This window comes from Piliocolobus tephrosceles, chromosome 14 (genome assembly GCF_002776525.5).
Source record: "Piliocolobus tephrosceles isolate RC106 chromosome 14, ASM277652v3, whole genome shotgun sequence".
In the NCBI taxonomy this organism is placed as follows: Eukaryota; Metazoa; Chordata; class Mammalia; order Primates; family Cercopithecidae; genus Piliocolobus; species Piliocolobus tephrosceles.
The window spans coordinates 5,333,796-5,353,934 of NC_045447.1; the positions used below are offsets into that span (position 1 = coordinate 5,333,796).

At 43.9% G+C, this 20,139-nt stretch overlaps 1 protein-coding gene across 9 annotated transcripts in view; it reads left to right on the plus strand.

Annotated features, from left to right (window-relative positions):
- The window catches only part of TSC1 (TSC complex subunit 1), a 54,794-nt gene that overhangs the window by 29,042 nt on the left and 5,613 nt on the right, over positions 1-20,139 (plus strand). For 5 of the 9 annotated variants that reach the window (XM_023188974.1, XM_023188973.1, XM_023188981.1 and 2 more), the window contains 14 exons: positions 4,456-4,631; positions 5,338-5,468; positions 5,793-5,904; positions 6,205-6,326; positions 9,490-9,559; positions 10,024-10,128; positions 10,717-11,275; positions 12,353-12,396; positions 12,980-13,146; positions 14,004-14,186; positions 15,404-15,514; positions 16,260-16,382; positions 19,500-19,687; positions 19,765-19,926. In XM_023188974.1, the coding sequence (XP_023044742.1) occupies positions 4,456-4,631; positions 5,338-5,468; positions 5,793-5,904; positions 6,205-6,326; positions 9,490-9,559; positions 10,024-10,128; positions 10,717-11,275; positions 12,353-12,396; positions 12,980-13,146; positions 14,004-14,186; positions 15,404-15,514; positions 16,260-16,382; positions 19,500-19,687; positions 19,765-19,926 (2,253 nt within the window). The remainder of the gene's footprint in view (positions 1-4,455; positions 4,632-5,337; positions 5,469-5,792; positions 5,905-6,204; positions 6,327-9,489; positions 9,560-10,023; positions 10,129-10,716; positions 11,276-12,352; positions 12,397-12,979; positions 13,147-14,003; positions 14,187-15,403; positions 15,515-16,259; positions 16,383-19,499; positions 19,688-19,764; positions 19,927-20,139) is intronic. The other 4 variants (XM_023188979.2, XM_023188982.3, XM_023188978.1 and 1 more) reach the window with 3 other exon arrangements.

Below are 20,139 nucleotides of genomic sequence, written 5' to 3' on the forward strand. Positions count from 1 at the left end.
ATCCAGGGGACTGGGGCCTGATCATGACCCTTTTACAGGACCATGTCCAGGGAAAGTGTCAGGATAACAGGCAGTGCTGAGAGCAGCCTGTCCAATCTGAAGCGGGGGAGAAAGTGCTCCGGAAGGGAGCTCTCTTCAGGAAGATGAGGAATAATCCTGGTGTATTCTTTGCATTTCATTAGTAAAAGTTATATTAGGCATTGTTTCAGAGCTGTTAGAATACATTTAGGAAAAATTAGCAATAGACGCACAAAAAAGTGAGGAAGAGAAACAGAACAATTAAAACTTACAATAAAGGAAATATTACCATAGTATACTCTGTGGTTCAGCCATGAGTAGTACTAAGGTAGTCATAATGTTGAAATCAATTTTGAAAACAACAAGAACAGTTACATATTTATTTTGAGAGCATTGAGGAGGAGGGAAAGGATATATGGAAGAGATCTCAATCCTCACTTCCCATAATAGTAAGTTAATAGATGGTGTCTGTAATTTATAAATCACGAAATTAAAAGCACAGGGCATATTCTTGAGAACTATAGAGGCGGGATAACAATTCAGCTAACAGAATTGGAAGCAGCTGCCAGAGTGGTTGCAGTGGGGAGGGATGGGAGGAAACTTTAGTACTGTATTGACTTTTTAAGCTACCGTATTTCATTGGATCTCAGATGCCATTAGATGTGTGGTGTACTTCTATTTTATATACATCTGAGAAAGAAAGAAATGCCAAGTAAGCTAACATGCATTTGATTAGACGATGGTTCCTAGTTTTAGATATTAAAATATGAAAAGTCCTTTTAAGAATCAGGGAAATATTGTAAGTGCATAAATTACTTTGATTAAAATAAAACATTTAAATGTATTCCTCTTTTATTATGATTCTCATTTTCTCCTCTAAAATCAATCTTCTTATGTGTACACGTGTCCTAACGCCTGCTCTCACTTAATCACTTTTGAGTCATGCTGAGAATGCATAAATAGGCGCCTGTCCCCATTAACAAGATCCCACAGGCAGTGAGAACCCAGGTAGTGAATGAAGAGGCAGCCCTGAAATCAAAAGACTTACTCCTTAGTGAAGCTGCCTTATATTCTCCCCATGCCCTGGACACTTTCTTTTCTGTATTTAATACCATATTTTCAGCATCTAAGATATAATAAGCTTTCTACAGCAGTTGTGTAGGATCACATGTTTTGTTAAGGTAAACCTGTGGAGTGCCCTTAGCGTTGCTGTGCTGTTTTCTGTAAACTTGGAAAAAAAATGCAAATCTCTGATGGAGTTACCAACCACCTTAGAAACACATAGAGCAGAGTTATGTTGTCTAAAAGAAAATAGTTTATACTTGACTAGGTGTTTAATTTTAAATATTCCGTTAATTATTAGGGCCTTTATAGAATGTTTGACAAATACTGAAGAGTTGAAAGAATAAATGAACATTGTTCGTAACTTCAGTTCTTTAATTTGAATACTTACTACAGTCAGATCTATTTGCGGGTGTGTCTCTGAATAACTTTGTGTCTTTTTTTCATTTAAGATTATATTATAAGCATTTTATGTCATTTCATGTTTGGAAGCATTGTTATTTTTTTGCAGCAGGGTCTTGCTATGTTGCCCAGGCTGATCTCAAACTCCTGGGCTCAAGTGATCCTCCTGCTTCAGCCTCCCTGGTGGCTGAGAGTACAGGCACGTGGAAAGCATGATTATTATTATTTTTTTTTTCCTGAGACAGTCTTGCTGTGTTGCCCAGGCTGGAGTGCAGTGGCACAACATGGCTCATGGCAGCCTCAACCTCCCAGGGTCAAGCTGTCCTCCCACCTCAGCCTCTGAGTGGCCAGACCATTTGCATATGCCACCATGCCCAGCTTGTTGTTGTTGTTGTTGTTGTAGAGATGGGGTGTGGTCTCGCTTTGTTGCCCAGGCTGGTCTTGAACCACTGGCCTCAAGTGATCCTCCTGCCTTGGCCTCCCATAGTGCTGGGATTACAAGTGTGAGCTGCCGTGCCCAGCTGAAAGTATCATTTTTTTTTTTTTCTTTTTTCAGAGTCTAGCCCTGTTGCTCAGGCTGGAGTGCAGTTGCACTTTCCTGGCTCTCTGCAACTTCTGCCTCCCAGGTTCAAGTGATTCTCGAGTCTTAGCCACCCAAGTAGCTGGGATTACAGGTACATGCCACCATGCCTGGCTAAATTTTTTTTTTTTTTTTTTTTGTCTTTTTTTTAAAGGTGGGGTTTTGCCACGTTGTCCAGGCTGGTCTTGAACTTGGCCTCAAGTAATCCGCCTGCCTTGGCCTCCCAAAATGCTGGGATTACAGGTACGAGCCACCGCACCCGGCCTTAAGCATGGTTTTTAAAATCAACTTTAGTATGGCATAATTTGCTTACAATAAAATTAATCAATTTTGCTAAGTTTTGACAAAAGTCCCGATCATAATAAAGAACATTCCACCATCTTAAAAGTTCCTTTGTGCCCTGTGTGGTCAGTCTCTTCCCCCACATCTTGCAACCATTGATCTGCTAAAAGCATGCTTTTTCAGGGGGTGTAATGATAGTTATTCTATAGAATATATTCCTTTGGTTGAACTTTGGGTTATTTCCTTTCTTCTTTCCATTACAAGCTGTGCTGTGCTGAACATTGTTGTATGTCTGTTTCTATAGGATAAATTCTTAGAAGTGAAACCGTGGATCACATAACAGGAATCTTTAGACAGTTTTAAAAATATTCTCGGCCGGGTACAGTGGCTCACGCCTGTAATCCCAGCGCTTTGGGAGGCCAAGGCAGGTGGATCACCTGAGGTCAGGAGTTCAAGACCAGCCTGGCAAACATAGTGAAACCCCATCTCTACTAAAATGCAAAAAATTAGCTGGGGATGATGGCGGGCATCTGGGATCCCAGCTACTCGGGAGGCTGAGGGAGGAGAATCGCTTGAATCCAGAAGGTGGAGGTTGCAGTGAGTCGAGATCACGCCACTGCACTCCAGCCTGGGTGACAGAGCGAGACTCTGTCTCAAAAGAAAAAAAAAATCCTCATGGAAGGCTGGCACGGTGGCTCACTTCTATATGTATGTCAAGACATACAACAGTGTTCAGCACAGCACAGCTTGTAATGGAAAGAAGAAAGGAAATAACCCAAAGTTCAACCAAAGGGATATATTCTATAGAATAACTATTATTATACCCCCTGAAAACACATGCTTTTAGCAGATCGATGGTTGCAAGAAGTGGGGGAAGAGACTGAACACAAAGGGCACAAAGGAACTTTTGGGGTGATGGAAATGTTCTTCATTATGATCGGGACTTTTGTCAAAACTTAGCAAGATTGATTAATTTTATTGTAAGCAAATTATGCCATACTAACATTGATTTTAAAAATCATGCCTTCGGCCGGGCGCGGTGGCTCAAGCCTGTAATCCCAGCACTTTGGGAGGCCGAGACGGGCGGATCACGAGGTCAGGAGATCGAGACCATCCTGGCTAACACGGTGAAACCCCGTCTCTACTAAAAATACAAAAACTAGCTGGGCGAGGTGGCGGGCGCCTGTAGTCTCAGCTACTCGGGAGGCTGAGGCAGGAGAATGGCGTAAACCCGGGAGGCGGAGCTTGCAGTGAGCTGAGATCCGGCCACTGCACTCCAGTCCCGGCGACAGAGCAAGACTCCGCCTCAAAAAAAAAAAAAAAAAAAAAAAAAAAAATCATGCCTTCATCCGGGCACAGTGGCTTATGCCTGTAATCCCAGCACTTTGGGAGGCCAAAGTGGAAGGATCATTTGAGGCCAGTATTTTGAGACCAGCATGGGCAACAAAGTGAGACCCCATTTCTGTAAGAATATTAGCCAGGCCTGGTGGCATGTGCCTGTAGTCCCAGCTACTTGGGAGGCTGTGGCAGGAGGATCCCTGAGCCTAGGAGTTGGAGGTAGCAGTGAGCCACAATCATGCCACCGTACTCCAGCCTGGGTAATAGAGTGAGACCCCATCTCAAAAAAAAAAGAAAAGAAAAAATTATCATGGACTTTCTTTAGTTTGTCTTTTATACTCTGTTTCTGGTCTAGGGATGGATTTGACACCTGAGGCCTTGATAGGAGACCTTAAGTCAGCCTCAGCTGCTTGGCAGTTTTCAGGTCTCCCTATTTTTTGATGACCTTTGTTCCAAAGGGCATTTTTCCCTGCCTGCTACTCTGCTGCATAGCTTATGTTCCATTTTTCCATTTTGAAGCTACTCCTAGTGAGGAAATTTTTGTTTCAGATTAGCTTGTTAACTTGATATAACCATTTTAAACAGGGAAGGTATAGGATTGTAAAATGAATGGCTATTTCTTTATGTACTAGAATTGTTTCAGACTTGGGCTGGCACGGCCCTGCTTGTTCTCTGCTATCAGAGTTCCGTGGCTGGCACTGAGTTGACACTCTGAAGTATTTAATTTAACTCTGAAGTAGTTTGTATTTCTTGACTTTCATTGCCTTTTACAGGTGGAAGAGATTAGAAACTCATGATGTTGTGATCGAGTGTGCCAAAATCTCTCTGGATCCCACAGAAGCCTCATATGAAGATGGCTATTCTGTGTCTCACCAAATCTCAGCCCGCTTTCCTCATCGTTCAGCCGATGTCACCACCAGCCCTTATGTTGACACACAGAATAGCTATGGTAAAAAGTGTCTTTGGTACTTATCTGTTTTGCAACTTTGTCTCTGGAAAACATTATTTGTCTTTGTTGACTTTCTTTTCTGGAGTAAGACTTAGTTCAGTTCCTAGGAATTTTTCCCAAAATATTTTAAATTTGCATATCCCTCCATTTTCTTCTAATTAATTTCTCCTTCAAGTTTAATGTAGATATCCTTGGTCTCCTACCTGATTGTGTACCAACAGAGTTGGTAACGTGTCTCCAACCCTTAACAAAGAAAATGGGTTCGAGTATTTGACTTCCAGACTCTACCTCATAAGGGAATCTTTGTGATTTTCAGACACTTAGAGTGAAACTCTGGTGGCTGTAGCGCTGACACAGTTGGAATGAGTCAGAACAATTTAGACTTGAATTCGTATAAAAATCTAGGCTTCATTTGTGGGTCGCACTCACTGAAGTTGTCATCAGTACTGTGCTTTTTCAAGTTATCTTGAGGCTTAATGAGACATCAAACCTTATTGAGCTTTATTTCATAGGAGCATTGAAAGAAACTCTGAAATGTTACTTTGTCCCCAAGGATGTCAGTTAAGTCCCTCAGATTTTTTAGGTACAGAGAATTGAATATTATCAAATGGTCTAGAGGACCAGCTTTTTTTTTTTTTTTTTTTTTTTTAATCAGAATAATCTAAAACCACACACTAACCCCCTGTGTTCTTCCCTTCCATTTTAGGGTGTGCTACTTCTACCCCTCACTCCACGTCTCGGCTGATGTTGTTAAATACGCCAGGGCAGCTACCTCAGACTCTGAGTTCCCCATCAACACGGCTGATAACTGAACCACCACAAGTATGGTGTCAACTGGTGTGCCTGCTTTCTCCATTGCTTTTTGGTGAAGCTGACCCTTTGGGTCAGATTTAGTATGTGGTTGGGAAAATTTCACACTGCTCGTTTCAGGAGTCACTTTTAAGGATCCATCATATTAGCAAAGAAAGTTACTATTGCCTCTTAGATTCATCTTGAAGTCTTGATTTATAAAATGCAACTTGTTTCTTGATACACTTTTAATAAGATGCCTTTTTCTAGTTGAAAAAGCTAAATTTAAGCTGAACACTGGCCATGGATATAAACCTTGTGGATGACTTAGCATTCCTTTGCGACTGCTGATGTACTTTATTAACTTCCCAGGCTACTCTTTGGAGCCCATCTATGGTTTGTGGTATGACCACTCCTCCAACTTCTCCTGGAAATGTCCCACCTGATCTGTCACACCCTTACAGTAAAGTCTTTGGTACAACTGGTATGTATGTCTTAGGTTGGATTTGATTGGTTGGTTTTGGCCTGCCTTTAATGGCAGGAGGAGCTCTCAGATCTAAGGGACCACTTGCAGTTGTAAACTTGTTTTTGACACTTGTTGCAAATCCCTGGGGCTTTCAGAATATGTAAAGTGAACCTAAAAAAAAAAGAGAGAGACTGATCTAGATCCCTAGAAAGTTAACTCTAGCAGCTTTATTTACAGTAATAGTTAGGCTGAAAAAAATTGGCAGTTTTTCTAATAGCTGGGCTCAGTGTTCATATATGTTCTGCCCTTGTCTCTAAGCAGGTGGAAAAGGAACTCCTCTGGGAACCCCAGCAACCTCTCCTCCTCCAGCCCCACTCTGTCATTCGGATGACTACGTGCACATTTCACTCCCCCAGGCCACAGCCACACCCCCCAGGAAGGTGCGATCCAACTCATCTGCTATCCTTCTGCCCAAGGCACAGTGACTCACTTGAAAGCCTCACTTTGAGAAGCCTAATTATGCCAGATAGAATTCTGACCTAAAATGCAATGGGTTTGAATCAGAATAATTGAAAATAGACTAACAAGCTGCTCTCAAGGTGTGATCTGCTGACCCCTGGGTGGTTCCAAAACTCTGCTTTGGAAGAACTCTTGTAGGGAATCCAGCAGGTCAAACCTACTTTCTTGAATTTTTTTTTTTTTTTTTTTTTGAGACAGGGTGTTGCTCTGTCGCCCAGGGTGGAGCGCAGTGGCACGATCATGGCTCACTGCAGCCTTGACCTCCCAGACTCATGCAATCCTCCTGCATCAGCCTCTCAAGTAGCTGGGACTACAGGCATGTGCCATGATGCCTGGCTAACTTTTTTTTTTTGGTAGAGGTGAGGTCTCACTATGTTGCCCAAGCTAGTCTTAAACTCCTGGGCTCAAAACGATCCTCCTACCTGGGCCTTCCAAAATCCTGGGATTACAGGTTTGAGTCACCACACCTGACCAATCCCACTTCATAACACTAAGCTGTCATTTGCCTTTCCCACTGGGTTGGCATCTGCACTGATGGCACAAATATGATGGGGGGTGAAATGGTGGTAACTTAGCCTGAATCAAGGCAGGCATTGAAGTGTCCTATCCTAGGAGGCCTTGTATTCTTCTCTGATATCTTCTCTCCATTAAAAACAATAAAAAAAAAATTTAAAAAGTTGAGTGTTCTGTATTAAGCAGTAACCATTATTAATTTTATTAAATCTTAGCCCTTGAGAACATGTATGTGTAATATTCTTTGTAGCAAAATAGATAATATGCATAAGGCACGTATACTGCATATACAATTATTTGAATTGAGAGGTGAACTAGCTGTCTTTTTTCATGGAGTGCCAGTTTTATTCGAAAGAACAGCTGTCTTACAAACTGGTTATTCAGACTTGGATATTTGGCAGACAGTTTCTTAAATGATGAGCTGAGTATGTAACTTCAAGATAAACAACTGACAGTATTTGTTGCCAACAATAAAATTCAACTCTCAGGTGGAAATTAGGGTATTAAAAAACGTGTATATACCACCATGAACTTGATAGCTGCCCCAAGACTTTTATGAAATTGAAAAGTCTTTGGAAGCTTAGCTAGTAATTTGAGTTTTTGATATTGTGTAATGAAGTGTTTCAACATTTGGAATATGTGAATAACTTGATGAGCCAATATTTTCAGAATATCCAATGTATGATGTTGCAGAATCATGCATAGGTAAAAAGCACATTCAAAGTACAAAGCAGGCTGGGCGCAGTGTCTTACACCTGTAATCCCAGCACTTTGGGAGACTGAAGCGGGTGGATCACTTGAGATCAGGAGTTCAAGACCAGCCTGGCCTATGTGCTGAAACACCATCTCTGCTAAATAACAGACATTAGCTGGGTATGGTGGCAGGCACCTGTAATCCCAGCTACTCAGGAGACTGGGGCAGGAGAATCACTTGAACCCAGGAGGCAGAGGTTGCAGTGAGTCGAGATCACACCACTGCACTCCAGCCTGGGCAACAGAGCAAGACTCCATCACACACACACAAAAAAAGTACAAGGTAGACTAGTGGGTTTTAACACAGGAAAATCTCATTGATGTGGTGTCAAATTTCACTTTGTAACTTTAAGAAACTACCACTTGTCAAATTTTGGTGTAATAACAAAGACGAGAGTATTTGAAAAGTCTGTCAACATGTGTTTACTTTTTGCGGCTGAGCATGGTGGCTTGCTCCTGTATCCAGCACTTCAGGAGTCCAAGGGAGGTAGATTGCTTCAAGACCAGCTTGGGCAACATGCAAAACCCCATCTCTACCAAAAAAAAAAAAAAAGAAAGAAAAGAAAAAGCCAGGTGTGGTGGTGTACATCTGTAGTCCCAGCTACTTGGGGAGCTGATGGAGGATGACTTGAGCCCAGGAGGCAGAGATTGCAGTGAGCCATGATCATGCCACTGCATTCCAGCCCAGGTGACGGAGCCAGACCCTGTCTCAAAAATAAAAACAGCAACAATATGTTTACTTTTGTAATTACATATCTGTGGGGCCCCAGATTTTTCTTTATACACTTCAGTCAAAATAACATATTGTAACAGATTGAATGTAGAGGTAAATACGAGAATCCCCCTGTCTTTCATGAAGCTGTATATTAAAGAGATGGCAAAAATGTTCCACTCTTCTCATTAAATTTATTTTTGTTTCGGGAAATATAGTTTTTTAAATAATACGTAATTTACATTAACTTGTAATGGGCTTGTTATTTTTAAGGGAATTAATAAATTTTTTAAAATTTCTTAGTTTTCTAATATAATAATTATGCCTCATAAACAAAAGCTCTTGGGATTCTCCAATCTTCTTCTTCTTATTATTATTTTTTGTGTGTGAGACAGGGTCTAACTCTGTCTCCCAGGTTGGAGTGTAGTGGCACAACTGCAGCTCACTGCAGCCTTGACCTCCCTAGCTCAGGTGGTCCTCCTACCTCAGCCTCCTGGGTAGTTGGGACTACAAACACCAGTCACCAAGCCCGGCTAACTTTTTGATTTTTTGTAGCGATGGGGTTTTGCCATGTTCCCCAGGCTAGCCTCAAACTCCTGAGCTCAGGAGATCCACTGGCCTTGGCCTCCCAGAGTGCTGGGACTATAGGTGTGGGCCACCATGCCCAGTCTGCAGTCATATATTAAGACTATAAAGCAAGCTGCCGGGCATGGTTCTAGCACTTTGAGAGGCCGAGGCAGGCAGATCACCTGAGGTTGGGAGTTTGAGACCAGCCTGACCAACGTGGAGAAACCCCCTCTCTACTAAAAATACAAAAATTAGCCAGGCGTGGTGGCACGTGCCTATAATCCCAGCTACTAGGGAGGCTGAGGCAGGAGAATCACTTGAACCCGGGAGGCAGAGGTTTCGGTGAGCCGAGATTGCGCCATTGCAGTCCAGCCTGGGCAACAAGAGTGAAATTCAGTCTCAAAAAAAAAAAAAAAAAAAAAGCATCCAAACAATTTGAGATTCACTGCACTGGGCTGACCTTTAAACTACTTTACAATATGCTCGAGAACATGTACAACATTTTTTGCCTTGTGATATAAAGATACTTATCTTTTCAGGAAGAGAGAATGGATTCTGCAAGACCATGTCTACACAGACAGCACCATCTTCTGAATGACAGAGGATCAGGTAAAATTTCTGCGTCACCACAGGCCTTGCTTGCCTCTTCTAATTGGGTTGTATGTGTTTAAGAAAAGAAAGTTAACTGGAAACACGGAAATTCTGGGATATCCAAACTACTGAGGCCTAAAGATAATGAAGCAAGTAGTGAATTCTAAAAGCTAAACTAATAATATCAAAAATAGTTTTTAAGCTATTGCAGTGAAGTACCTGTATTTTGACTTGGTTAAACTATATCTCTTTTCAGAGACATTAGGAACTGATCATTTTATTTGCTATGTTTTTGGTACTTTTAGTTATATTATTTTTAATATGTCAGTCTTTTGTAGTATCCCCAGGACAGAACCATGTCCAGCCTTCTCTGTTCAACAGGAAGAGTTATTACAGGCATATTCTGTACAGTGTAAGCAGTTTCACATTTGCAGGGATTACACTGTGTTTCTTTGACTTCAGTTGTCTTTTTTTCTCTTCAGAAGAGCCACCTGGCAGCAAAGGTTCTGTCACTCTAAGTGATCTTCCAGGGTTTTTAGGTGATCTGGCCTCTGAAGAAGATAGTATTGAAAAAGATAAAGAAGAAGGTAATGTATGTGGGATTGCTGTGAGTTGATAAAACCTGACCCTCGCTTTGCTATGAATCTGGGATTTTGTGCCAATGTTCACAGGCTTGCTTGATTTTTCTTCTCTTGAGGTAACAAGGTGGGTGGTTTAGTTTGGGACCTATGCCAGGTAAAGTGATGCCACTTTTTTTTTTTTTTCGAGACAGGGTCTTGCTCTGTCGCCCTGGCTGGAGTGCAGTGGCATGATCATGGCTCACTGCAGCCTTGACCTCCCAGGCTCAAGCAATCCACCCACCTCAGCCTCCTGAGTAGCTGGGACCACAGGCATGCACCACCATGCTCAGCTGATTTTTATTGTATTTTTTGTAGAGATGGGATCTCCCTATGTCATCCAGGCTGGTCTCTAATTCCTGGGCTCAAGTGATCCTCCCACCTCAGCCTCCCAAAGTTCTGGCATTACAGGTGTGAACCACCATGCCCAGCCGGATGCCACTTTTTCTCCTCCCTCTCAGTGGACACTGGCACGTGGCAGCATGCAACCCAAACTGCCTAGCCTTTCCCAGGTGGAATATCGACTGCCGTTTCTTTTGTTTCCTTTCTTCCTCTCAGCTGCAATATCTAGAGAACTTTCTGAGATCACCACAGCAGAGGCTGAGCCTATGGTTCCTCGAGGAGGCTTTGACTCTCCCTTTTACCGAGAGAGTCTCCCAGGTTCTCAGCGGAAGACCCACTCGGCAGCTTCCAGTGCTCAGGGCGCCAGCGTGAACCCTGAGCCTTTACACTCCTCCCTGGACAAGCTTGGGCCGGACACACCAAAGCAAGCCTTTACTCCCATAGACCTGCCCTGCGGCGGTGCTGATGAAAGCCCTGCGGGAGACAGGGAATGCCAGACTTCTTTGGAGACCAGTATCCTCACTCCCAGTCCTTGTAAAATTCCACCCTCGACGAGAGTGGGCTTTGGAAGCGGGCAGCCTCCCCCGTACGATCATCTTTTTGAGGTGGCATTGCCAAAGACAGCCCACCATTTTGTCATCAGGAAGACTGAGGAGCTGTTAAAGAAAGCAAAAGGAAGCACAGAGGAAGATGGTGTGCCCTCTACCTCCCCAATGGAAGTGTTGGACAGACTGATACAGCAGGGAGCAGACGCGCACAGCAAGGAGCTGAACAAGTAAGGGACTGGGGCCCTCTCTTCTGTGTTAAATGGTCCATTTTATTGTGAAGTACAGAAAGCGTACGAGAGGAACAAGACTCATTCTTCACACTCCCACCCTGAGGCAGCTGGTTCTCTGCTGCTTGTCAGATGTCCTTCTAGGCTGTTGTGTCTTCATACATGTGACCATGTGTGACCTCTGTGCACCTAAAGTGGGATGATTCCTTAGCAGTCCACTTCAAAATGAGTCTTTCTATGTAGACCATTTTGTGCCTCCGTTCTATGAGGACACTCAAATGCTTTCATGTGTGCCCTCTGCAAGCTTGTAGGCTGAAAATGAGGTTATGGTATTTCAAAGACTATAAGAATATTTGTCACAGTGTTTCCCTCTCCAGCTACAGATTATTATTATTTTCTCTTTTGGTATAGTTCATTAGGTGGAGATAAAATCACCAGCATTTTATGCAAGTTCAGATGGCTATGTCCCCTCCAGACCCGCTGAGGCACCCAAGTTTTCATAGAAAGGACTAGCTGAGAAACTGTTTCCCATCCTTCTTTTATTAGCTACTTTACAGATGCTTGGGGAATATTTTCATTTTTCTTCTTATATACTATGCTGTGGTGGAATTTGACAGGGAGTATAATATTTAAACTCCCTCTTTTTAAATGAGATTTGGTATGATAGGCTCAGGTAAATTACCTACTTTTTCCTTAAATTTGAGTGACTGTAGCTTCACAACAGAGTGTACTCCCTGTATATTTCAACAGACAGGGTTGAAAATGGCTCTCAGTGTGTTTGGCCACTCAGTTTCTCTGGCGAGCTGGCCCCAGAAACGGAGGCCACGGTGTATGCAGTGGAGGTCAGCCTGTGGCCCTCTCTGCTCTGGAGACCAGGTCCTAGGCAGTGGGGCTGCCTCCCATTGTGTCCACTGTCGGCTTCTCTAACTCTCTGTGGCCCTGGAGTTTGAAACATTCTTATGCCATTGCAGATTTTGACCACAAAGAAGTGATCTAACTTTGCTGCAAATAAAAGTCCAGATAAGTCTTTTTCTTGGTAAGATCGGTAACTTTGTTACTCAAAAACTTTCTTCCTAGGTTGCCTTTACCCAGCAAGTCTGTCGACTGGACCCACTTTGGAGGTAAAGTTGTTACTTTAGCTCCAAATCCAGCCCACATGGTTCCTGCTTGCTTGTTGCCCTTTCTGTCCTTGAAGGAGGTGCCCTCTGGGAAACAGATCTCCCCTTGGCTATTGCTCCAGCCAGGCTATCTGCTTGGCTAAAGGATCTCAAGTGTTGCCAAGTCAGCATTTCTTATTTTTGAAAAGTGGCAAGTACCATGCACTTGAGAGCAGAAGTGCAAAACTACAGACTTCCTGCCAGGCTTCCCTAGAGAAGACCAGAGTGAAGGAGAACACACAGTGAAGGAAGGGTCTTGAGAAACAGGGCGTCTGAAATGTGTGATCTAGATTTGTGGGGAAAGGAAAGCAGGCTCTCAAAAGAGTCATCCCACGTGATACGACCCTTTGCATTCCTTCACGAGGGAGACACGTAGTCCATACTTTCCCTCCTGCTGTTGCTGGGAGCCAAGTGGTCATTTGCAAAGAGAGTGGTGATTTGTTTCTTAAAGAATTGTATTTGTTAAGCTAACAACACATGGGAAGGGGGCTTGATTGAACGATCTGTAAAAGGCATTTCTGCCACCCTCCCTCTGCTTTAAAATCAGGCTCTCCTCCTTCAGATGAGATCCGCACCCTCCGAGACCAGTTGCTTTTACTGCACAACCAGTTACTCTATGAGCGTTTTAAGAGGCAGCAGCATGCCCTCCGGAACAGGCGGCTCCTCCGCAAGGTGATCAAAGCAGCAGCTCTGGAGGAACATAATGCTGCCATGGTGAGGACTGGGGAGGGGACAGGGGGAGCTGGCTTTTTGTTTTGTTTTGGGTCAGCATGATAGCTTACAAAGCACAACAGCTGAGGAGGTCAGAGTTCCCAGTCCTTCCCACTCCTTCGGGCAGGTCCCTCGAGATTAAGACGTGAATGGTGACGTCTCAGAATTCCCTCATAATTCTCAGAAACCGCGGGGACAAGTGATTTTGTGTGTGTATGTTTGCACGTAATTGGCCGTGATGATGAAGGGTCAGAAGATGATTTTATTTTTCCAAATGTAAAACCAACTCTTGTAAAGCTATTTCATGGCACAAAACTGAAGTGTGTATTGTACAGTGGGTGTGAAACCAGTCAGACCTGGAGTTTGAATCTCGGCTCTACCAGTGTTACCTTAGAAAAGTAACTTGGCCTCTTAAAGCCTCTGTTAGTCATGCTATAAAATGGAAATAATAATAGCAGCAGCTGCTCTTTAAGTTGTAATGGTTAAAAGAAATGTCGGTAGCACTTGCTGAGTGCCCAGCACACTGCAGGCCTTCAGTAAATGCTTATCGTTTTAGTGAACTTAGTACCATGTGTGAGAGATTTTATTCCAGTGTTGGTAGGCAGACTTTTGAAAGTATTGGAAGCAAATTGATCCCTGAGAAGATTTCTTTAAGCAAGTTAAAATCCATTTGCTTAATGTAAAATTTGGAAAACCTTGACCTAAAGCCAAGTAAGACAGTAGTGAGAGCTCTAAGAGTTTGGGTCTCTAGTTACATTGTCAGGGTAGCTTGTGACTATTCAGATGAAATGTTTGCAGTGTGTGTTAAATTGCCTGTGTTGGAAGACAGCTAAAATGATGACATTTCTGGTCTCTGCTAGAAAGATCAGTTGAAGTTACAAGAGAAGGACATCCAGATGTGGAAGGTTAGTCTGCAGAAAGAACAAGCTAGATACAGTCAGCTTCAGGAGCAGCGTGACACTATGGTGACCAAGCTCCACAGCCAGATCAGACAGCTGCAGCATGACCGAGAGGAATTCTACAACCAGAGCCAGGAATTACAGGTATAAACTGGAGCACCAGGCAAAGCCAACTGCGAGAATGCTGGAGAGCAGTGAGGAGGGAGGCAGCTGGTTTCCTTGGGTGTCCTCGACTTGTTCAGCTTCACTAAGCTGAATGCTTTTCTCTCTGAAATCATGGCAGAGATTCTTCATGGCTGGTGAATCTTTTTTTTTTTTTTTTTTTTGAGATAGAGTCTCGCTCTGTCGCCCAGGCTGGAGTGCAGTGGCCGAATTTCAGCTGACTGCAAGCTCCGCCTCCCAGGTTCACGCCATTCTCCTGCCTCAGCCTCCCGAGTAGCTGGGACTACAGGCGCCTGCCACCTCGCCCGGCTAGTATTTTGTATTTTTAGTAGAGACGGGGTTTCACCGTGTTAACCAGGATGGTCTCGATCTCCTGACCTCTTGATCCGCCTGTCTCGGCCTCCCAAAGTGCTGGGATTACAGGCTTGAGCCACCACGCCTGGCCATGGCAGGTGAATCTTACTTAGGGTAGAGGTTCCCCAACTTTCTTGGTTCATATAGTAGCTCCCTTAGTGTCTCAGTCATTTTTTTTTCTGCAGCCAAAAAGAAACACTTAACAGTTCTGCTCATTAAGTCGATCTGAATAACTTAGTGAGTATGAATGTCCTAAGAACTTAGTAGGTGTTTAGAGATAATACACATACATTAGAAAAAATAATAACTGCAATTACTATTGCCTCGTGTGCACCTATCGGGCACTGCATGGCATCTCAGACCTTGAAATCAGAGTGGACAGTGACACCCTCATTTCGTGTTTCACACTGGTTTTCCTTGTGGTGCTTTGTATCACTGCACCCAAAAAAGCCCGGCTTCACAAAGACGTCATCCACAGGCACAGCATGATTTCCAGCCAGTTAGTAATTCACAGGGTGTCCAACAGATGGCGCTGCGTCTCCCTCAAAAATTTAAAATCTTTCTGCAGCCTCCCTGTGAGTTTGCTGGGTAGCTTCAGGGCTCTTTGGTGCACAGCTTGGGAACTGAGGATCTAAGGTCTCTTTTTTTTTCTTTTGTTAAACAGTAAGGAACTCAGAAATCAACCATAACTTACTTTTTAAAACTAAGACATCAAATCCTGAGGGCCCAAGAAAGTAGAGCCGTTGAGCTAGGCATTCCCAGTCGTCTGTGGGCTGGTGGCCAGGTAGGCTGTGATCTGGCCTGTCAGTGCTCCTCAAACTTCATGTCCACGTCTCTTTGGGTAGACGAAACTGGAGGACTGCAGGAACATGATTGCAGAGCTGCGGATAGAATTGAAGAAGGCCAACAACAAGGTGTGTCACACTGAGCTGCTGCTCAGTCAGGTTTCCCAAAAGGTAAGAAGAAATGAGGCAGACCTGAATCTGTTGAAACACCATTTGCTAACATTCTTCCTTCAGACAGGTTAAAGAAATATATCACTTGAGTGTCTGTGTCATGGGTTCCCAACAGGAAGTAGTTCTGCTGCCCCCATGTTCCCTGACATTTGGCAGTGTCTGGAGACATTTTAGGTTCATGTTTTTGGTGCTACTGGCATCTAGAGGGTCGGAGCCAGGGTGCTGCCAAATATCCTACAATGCACAGGCAACCCCCTGCAGCAAAGAAGTATCCGTCCTAAACCCTGGTCTATGTGTATCCCATGGAACTCTTTCTTCATACCTTGTTTATATAAATGTCAAAAGTTTGTTCAGGTTTTTGAGCGTGATTCCTCCTTGTTTGGGAATCACTGCACTTCATACATCATTTTGTCAAGAACGGTGAGTTTTCCCTAGGGCTTTATGCCACTGGGCCTTGGTGGTATACCTGTCCACCTTCTCCAGGTGATCTGTGGGTGGCCAGTTTTGATGGACTGCATTCGTGCTGTCCCCTTTGCAAAGTACAGTTCCGAAGTGCCTTTCAATTTTTGTTGTCCTTGGGTGCCATCCTCCCCACCTGCCATTATGTCAGGGACTGTAAACCCATGGGACTTGTTTATTTTGCTTTAACATTGAAATAGTGTGCTCCTAGCTGATTCCCTATTTAATGTCCATGTGCTAGTTTTATGTCGTTGGATTTTTCACTTTGCTTATGTTTTTTGGCTAGCTCTCAAACAGTGAGTCGGTCCAGCAGCAGATGGAGTTCTTGAACAGGCAGCTGTTGGTTCTTGGGGAGGTCAACGAGCTATATTTGGAACAACTGCAGAACAAGCACTCAGATACCACAAAGGTACGCCAGGGCTCAGGGAGCCAGACCTTAGTGGGGAAAGCGTTTCAGACCCAGACAGTATGTCTCCGGCATGTCATATAGAATGGCTTGACGACTTGTTTCCTAAAAGACGGAGTGGCAGTCCCGCTTCCCCCTGGTCCAGATAGACAAGCACTTTCCAGCCACCGTGTGAGCTTGTTTCTCCTGTTGGGTTGCTTTGAAGTTAACTTGCACTGAAAGCACCTAATGGTAATTGGTACAGAGTAGGTGTAAAGTGTTTCCTTTCTCTTCTCTAGGCCCCCTTTCAAAGAGGGAGAGAAAAAAAGAAGGATGGGGGACCAATTCTGTTTAACATACCTCTCAGGACTGTGGGTATAGACTGGCGTACATACCAGTTTTTTTTTCCTTTTAATGTTGGATTTCTGCAGATGATAGTTCAGTCCTGGCAACAAGGCCAGCATTGGGATGATCTTACGTTAATTAGTGCCTCACCAGTGGTGTCGAGGCAGAAGTTTTAAGTCACTTTATAAATAGCCTCAGGTAATGTTAGTGAATGAGGTAGGAATTGAATTTTAATAGTAGCTGTTCAGTTGCTTCCTGTCACTAACTTCTCCATCACACATGGGCCTCCTTTTTAGGTTTCTTGGGCATGTGCTTTGTAAAGAGTCCTTTTCGCCGGATGTAGAGAGGAGTCTTAGAACTGGAGAGAGTAATTTTCCTAATAGAGTTACTCTTTATTTCTTGGCTCCTCTCAGCTCTCAGATTCAGACTCCCTTTCTTAGAAGGATGTTAGATGTGGTACTTTCTCTAGAAAGCATCTATCACTTATTTTGGAGGTGTAATGACTTTGGGAACAGAAAGGGGGAGAAGCAGATCCGTGGCACAAGAGAGCTCCTGAAAAAGCTGCTGAAATGCGCCGGTGCCATCTCCTGAGAGAAGCCTAGACGGGCGGCCTCCATGGAGCCTTTGTACAGCTCTTTGGGACCGTCAGTAGCCTCCTCTCCGTGGAGCCCTGTTTCCCAGTTCATTAAACAGGGGTGATGCAGCTGAGTTGTGATAGTCAGGATGCCTTCAGTTGTAGACAACAAAAAACAAACTAGGGCTGGGCACGGTGGCACATGCCTATAGTGCTATTTGGGAGGCTGAAATAGGATTGCTTGAACTCAGAAATTCTAGACCACGCCTAGCAACATAGCAAGACTTCATCTCAAAAAAACAACAAAAACAAAAAACACTCAACTGGCTTAACAGTGGAGAATTTTATTATTTCTCTTGACAGGAGGTTGTGAAGCAGGTGAGTTCCAGGTTGGTCAAGTTGGCCATTCAGGGACAGCATCGAGGAGCCAGGCTCTTGCCATTCTTCTGCACTGCCTTGCTTATCCTGCAGGCCTGGTCTTCCAGCTAGCCGCACTCATGGTTGCTAGGTGTGTGCCACAGGCACAGATATGACAGGCAGACACAATAATGTCCCACAGAAGAGGAGAGCATCTCTTCCTATTCCTCAGCAAGAAAATCTTTCCCAGGCCGGGCGTGGTGGCTCACTCCTGTAATCCCAGCACTTTGGGAGGCAGACGTGGGTGGATCACGAGGTTAGGAGATCAAGACCATCCTGGCTAACATGATGAAACCCCGTCTCTACTAAAAATACAAAAAATTAGCCGGGTGTGGTGGCCCACACTTGTAGTCCCAGCTACTTGGGAGGCTGAGGCAGGGGCTTGTAGTCCCAGCTACTTGGGAGGCTGAGGCTCGACCCTGGAAGCGGAGGTTTCGGTGAGCCGAGATCATGCCACTGCACTTCAGCCTGGTCAACAGAATGAGACTCTGTCTCCAAAAAAAAAAAAGAAAGAAAGAAAACCTTTCCCAGATGCTCCCACCATACTTATCTCCCCTGTTGGCCAGGCCTGTCCTGTGCCCATCCCTAGCCTAGTCATTGCCTCAACCCAGTCAGGATTTGCCCCCGAACCTGGAGCTAGGGTTGTTCTTGTTCCATCCAGAGGAGAAGGAAGAGTGAGCGGTGGGGAATCCAGGGTGGGAACAGTTGGTAGGGGTAGCTGTAAGGATTAGTGAGAGTGCACAGATGTTCCTGGCGGATGTTCCTGGTTCAGTGCTTTGCATGATTATCCATGAATAAGTCCTATTGTTTATGACAAAGTCCAGATAGATGCGTTCAGCTACCCTGTGCTGAAGTCTGGAGCCATTTAGCACAGCTGGAACAGCCACATTATCAGAGCCAGTTCTGAGTTTAAATCAGTTGCATTCTGTAACAAGGAAGCATTGGGCTCAACAGACAGCATCAAGGCAGGGGCGCCTTTGTGAAAGCTCATCTCCTTGCTGTTTATGGTTTATTATCTTTTTTAAAAAACAAATATATGGCAAATTTTATGTTTTGTACATTTTACCACAGTAAACATACACACACAAATGTAACACAGGCTTAAAAAAATATCCTTTCCGCCTTCTTTCTGAGCATTAATGTGTACTTGCTCTGGGTTTCAAGCTGTTCCAATCTGTCAGCTGCAGGCCATCTGCCTTAGCATGATCAACAAACCTTGTCAGGGCACCCAGTCTGCAGAGGCTGCTTTGCTTGAGCAGACCTGCTCCACTGGCATTCCATTCTGTAGCCCCACCTGTGCTATTGTCAGGAGGGGGAGAAAAGGAGGAAGAAAGCAAGTGGCCTGCGGTACCACTAGACTGAAATGATAGCTGGATACTGGCGGATTTTCACTTGGTGTTCTGGATACGTATATGTTCGCATAGTTGATTGTACTGTTCACACAGTCTTGTAGTCTGCTTTTTAATCTTTTTACTGATACCATATCTTTTTTTAAAAAGACTTAGAAATATAGGATGTATTTTAATTTACTTAGCTGTTCCCCTGACATTAGACTTAAACGACGTTTCCAGGTTTTTGCTCTTATAAATATGCTGTGATGATTATTTTTGTGCAAAATCTCTATTTATGTTTCACATGATTTCCTTGGGGATCGATTTCAAGGAAGGGTTACTAGGATAATACTACCAGCTTACTAAAGTGCCTTCTCAGTCCTGCTTACATTGTCTTTTCAAAATGGATACAGCGGGTTTATTTTTTATAAGTACGAATTCTGGTCTTTTTTTTTTTTTTTTTTTTTTTTTTAGGAAGTAGAAATGATGAAAGCTGCCTATCGGAAAGAGCTAGAAAAAAACAGAAGCCATGTTCTCCAGCAGACTCAGAGGCTTGACACCTCCCAAAAACGGATTTTGGAACTGGAATCTCACCTGGCCAAGAAAGACCACCTTCTTTTGGAACAGAAGAAATATTTAGAGGATGTCAAACTCCAGGCAAGGTAACTTTGATCAGGAAAGGCTTTTGTGTTTTTATTAAGTGGAACTTCCTATATTCTGGCTGGTCTGTATCTTTCAGAGGACAGCTACAGGCCGCAGAGAGCAGGTATGAGGCTCAGAAAAGGATAACCCAAGTGTTTGAATTGGAGATCTTAGATTTATATGGCAGGTTGGAGAAAGATGGCCTCCTGAAAAAACTTGAAGAAGAAAAAGCCGAAGCAGCTGAAGCAGCAGAAGAAAGGTAGGAACAAAGAACTGATTAATGACCTTGGGATTAAGCTGTCAATTACAGCATAAGGACTGTGTCACATGGTGTGGGAAGCAGTTATAGCTGATTAGACAGGGCTGCAGCGCTCAGCTCACTCCATTTCAGAGACCCACTCTGACGTGCCTTTCCTCCAAACGTCCAGTGATCTCTTCATGTTCCTTTTCCTGGCCTTGAGTCCCTCCATAC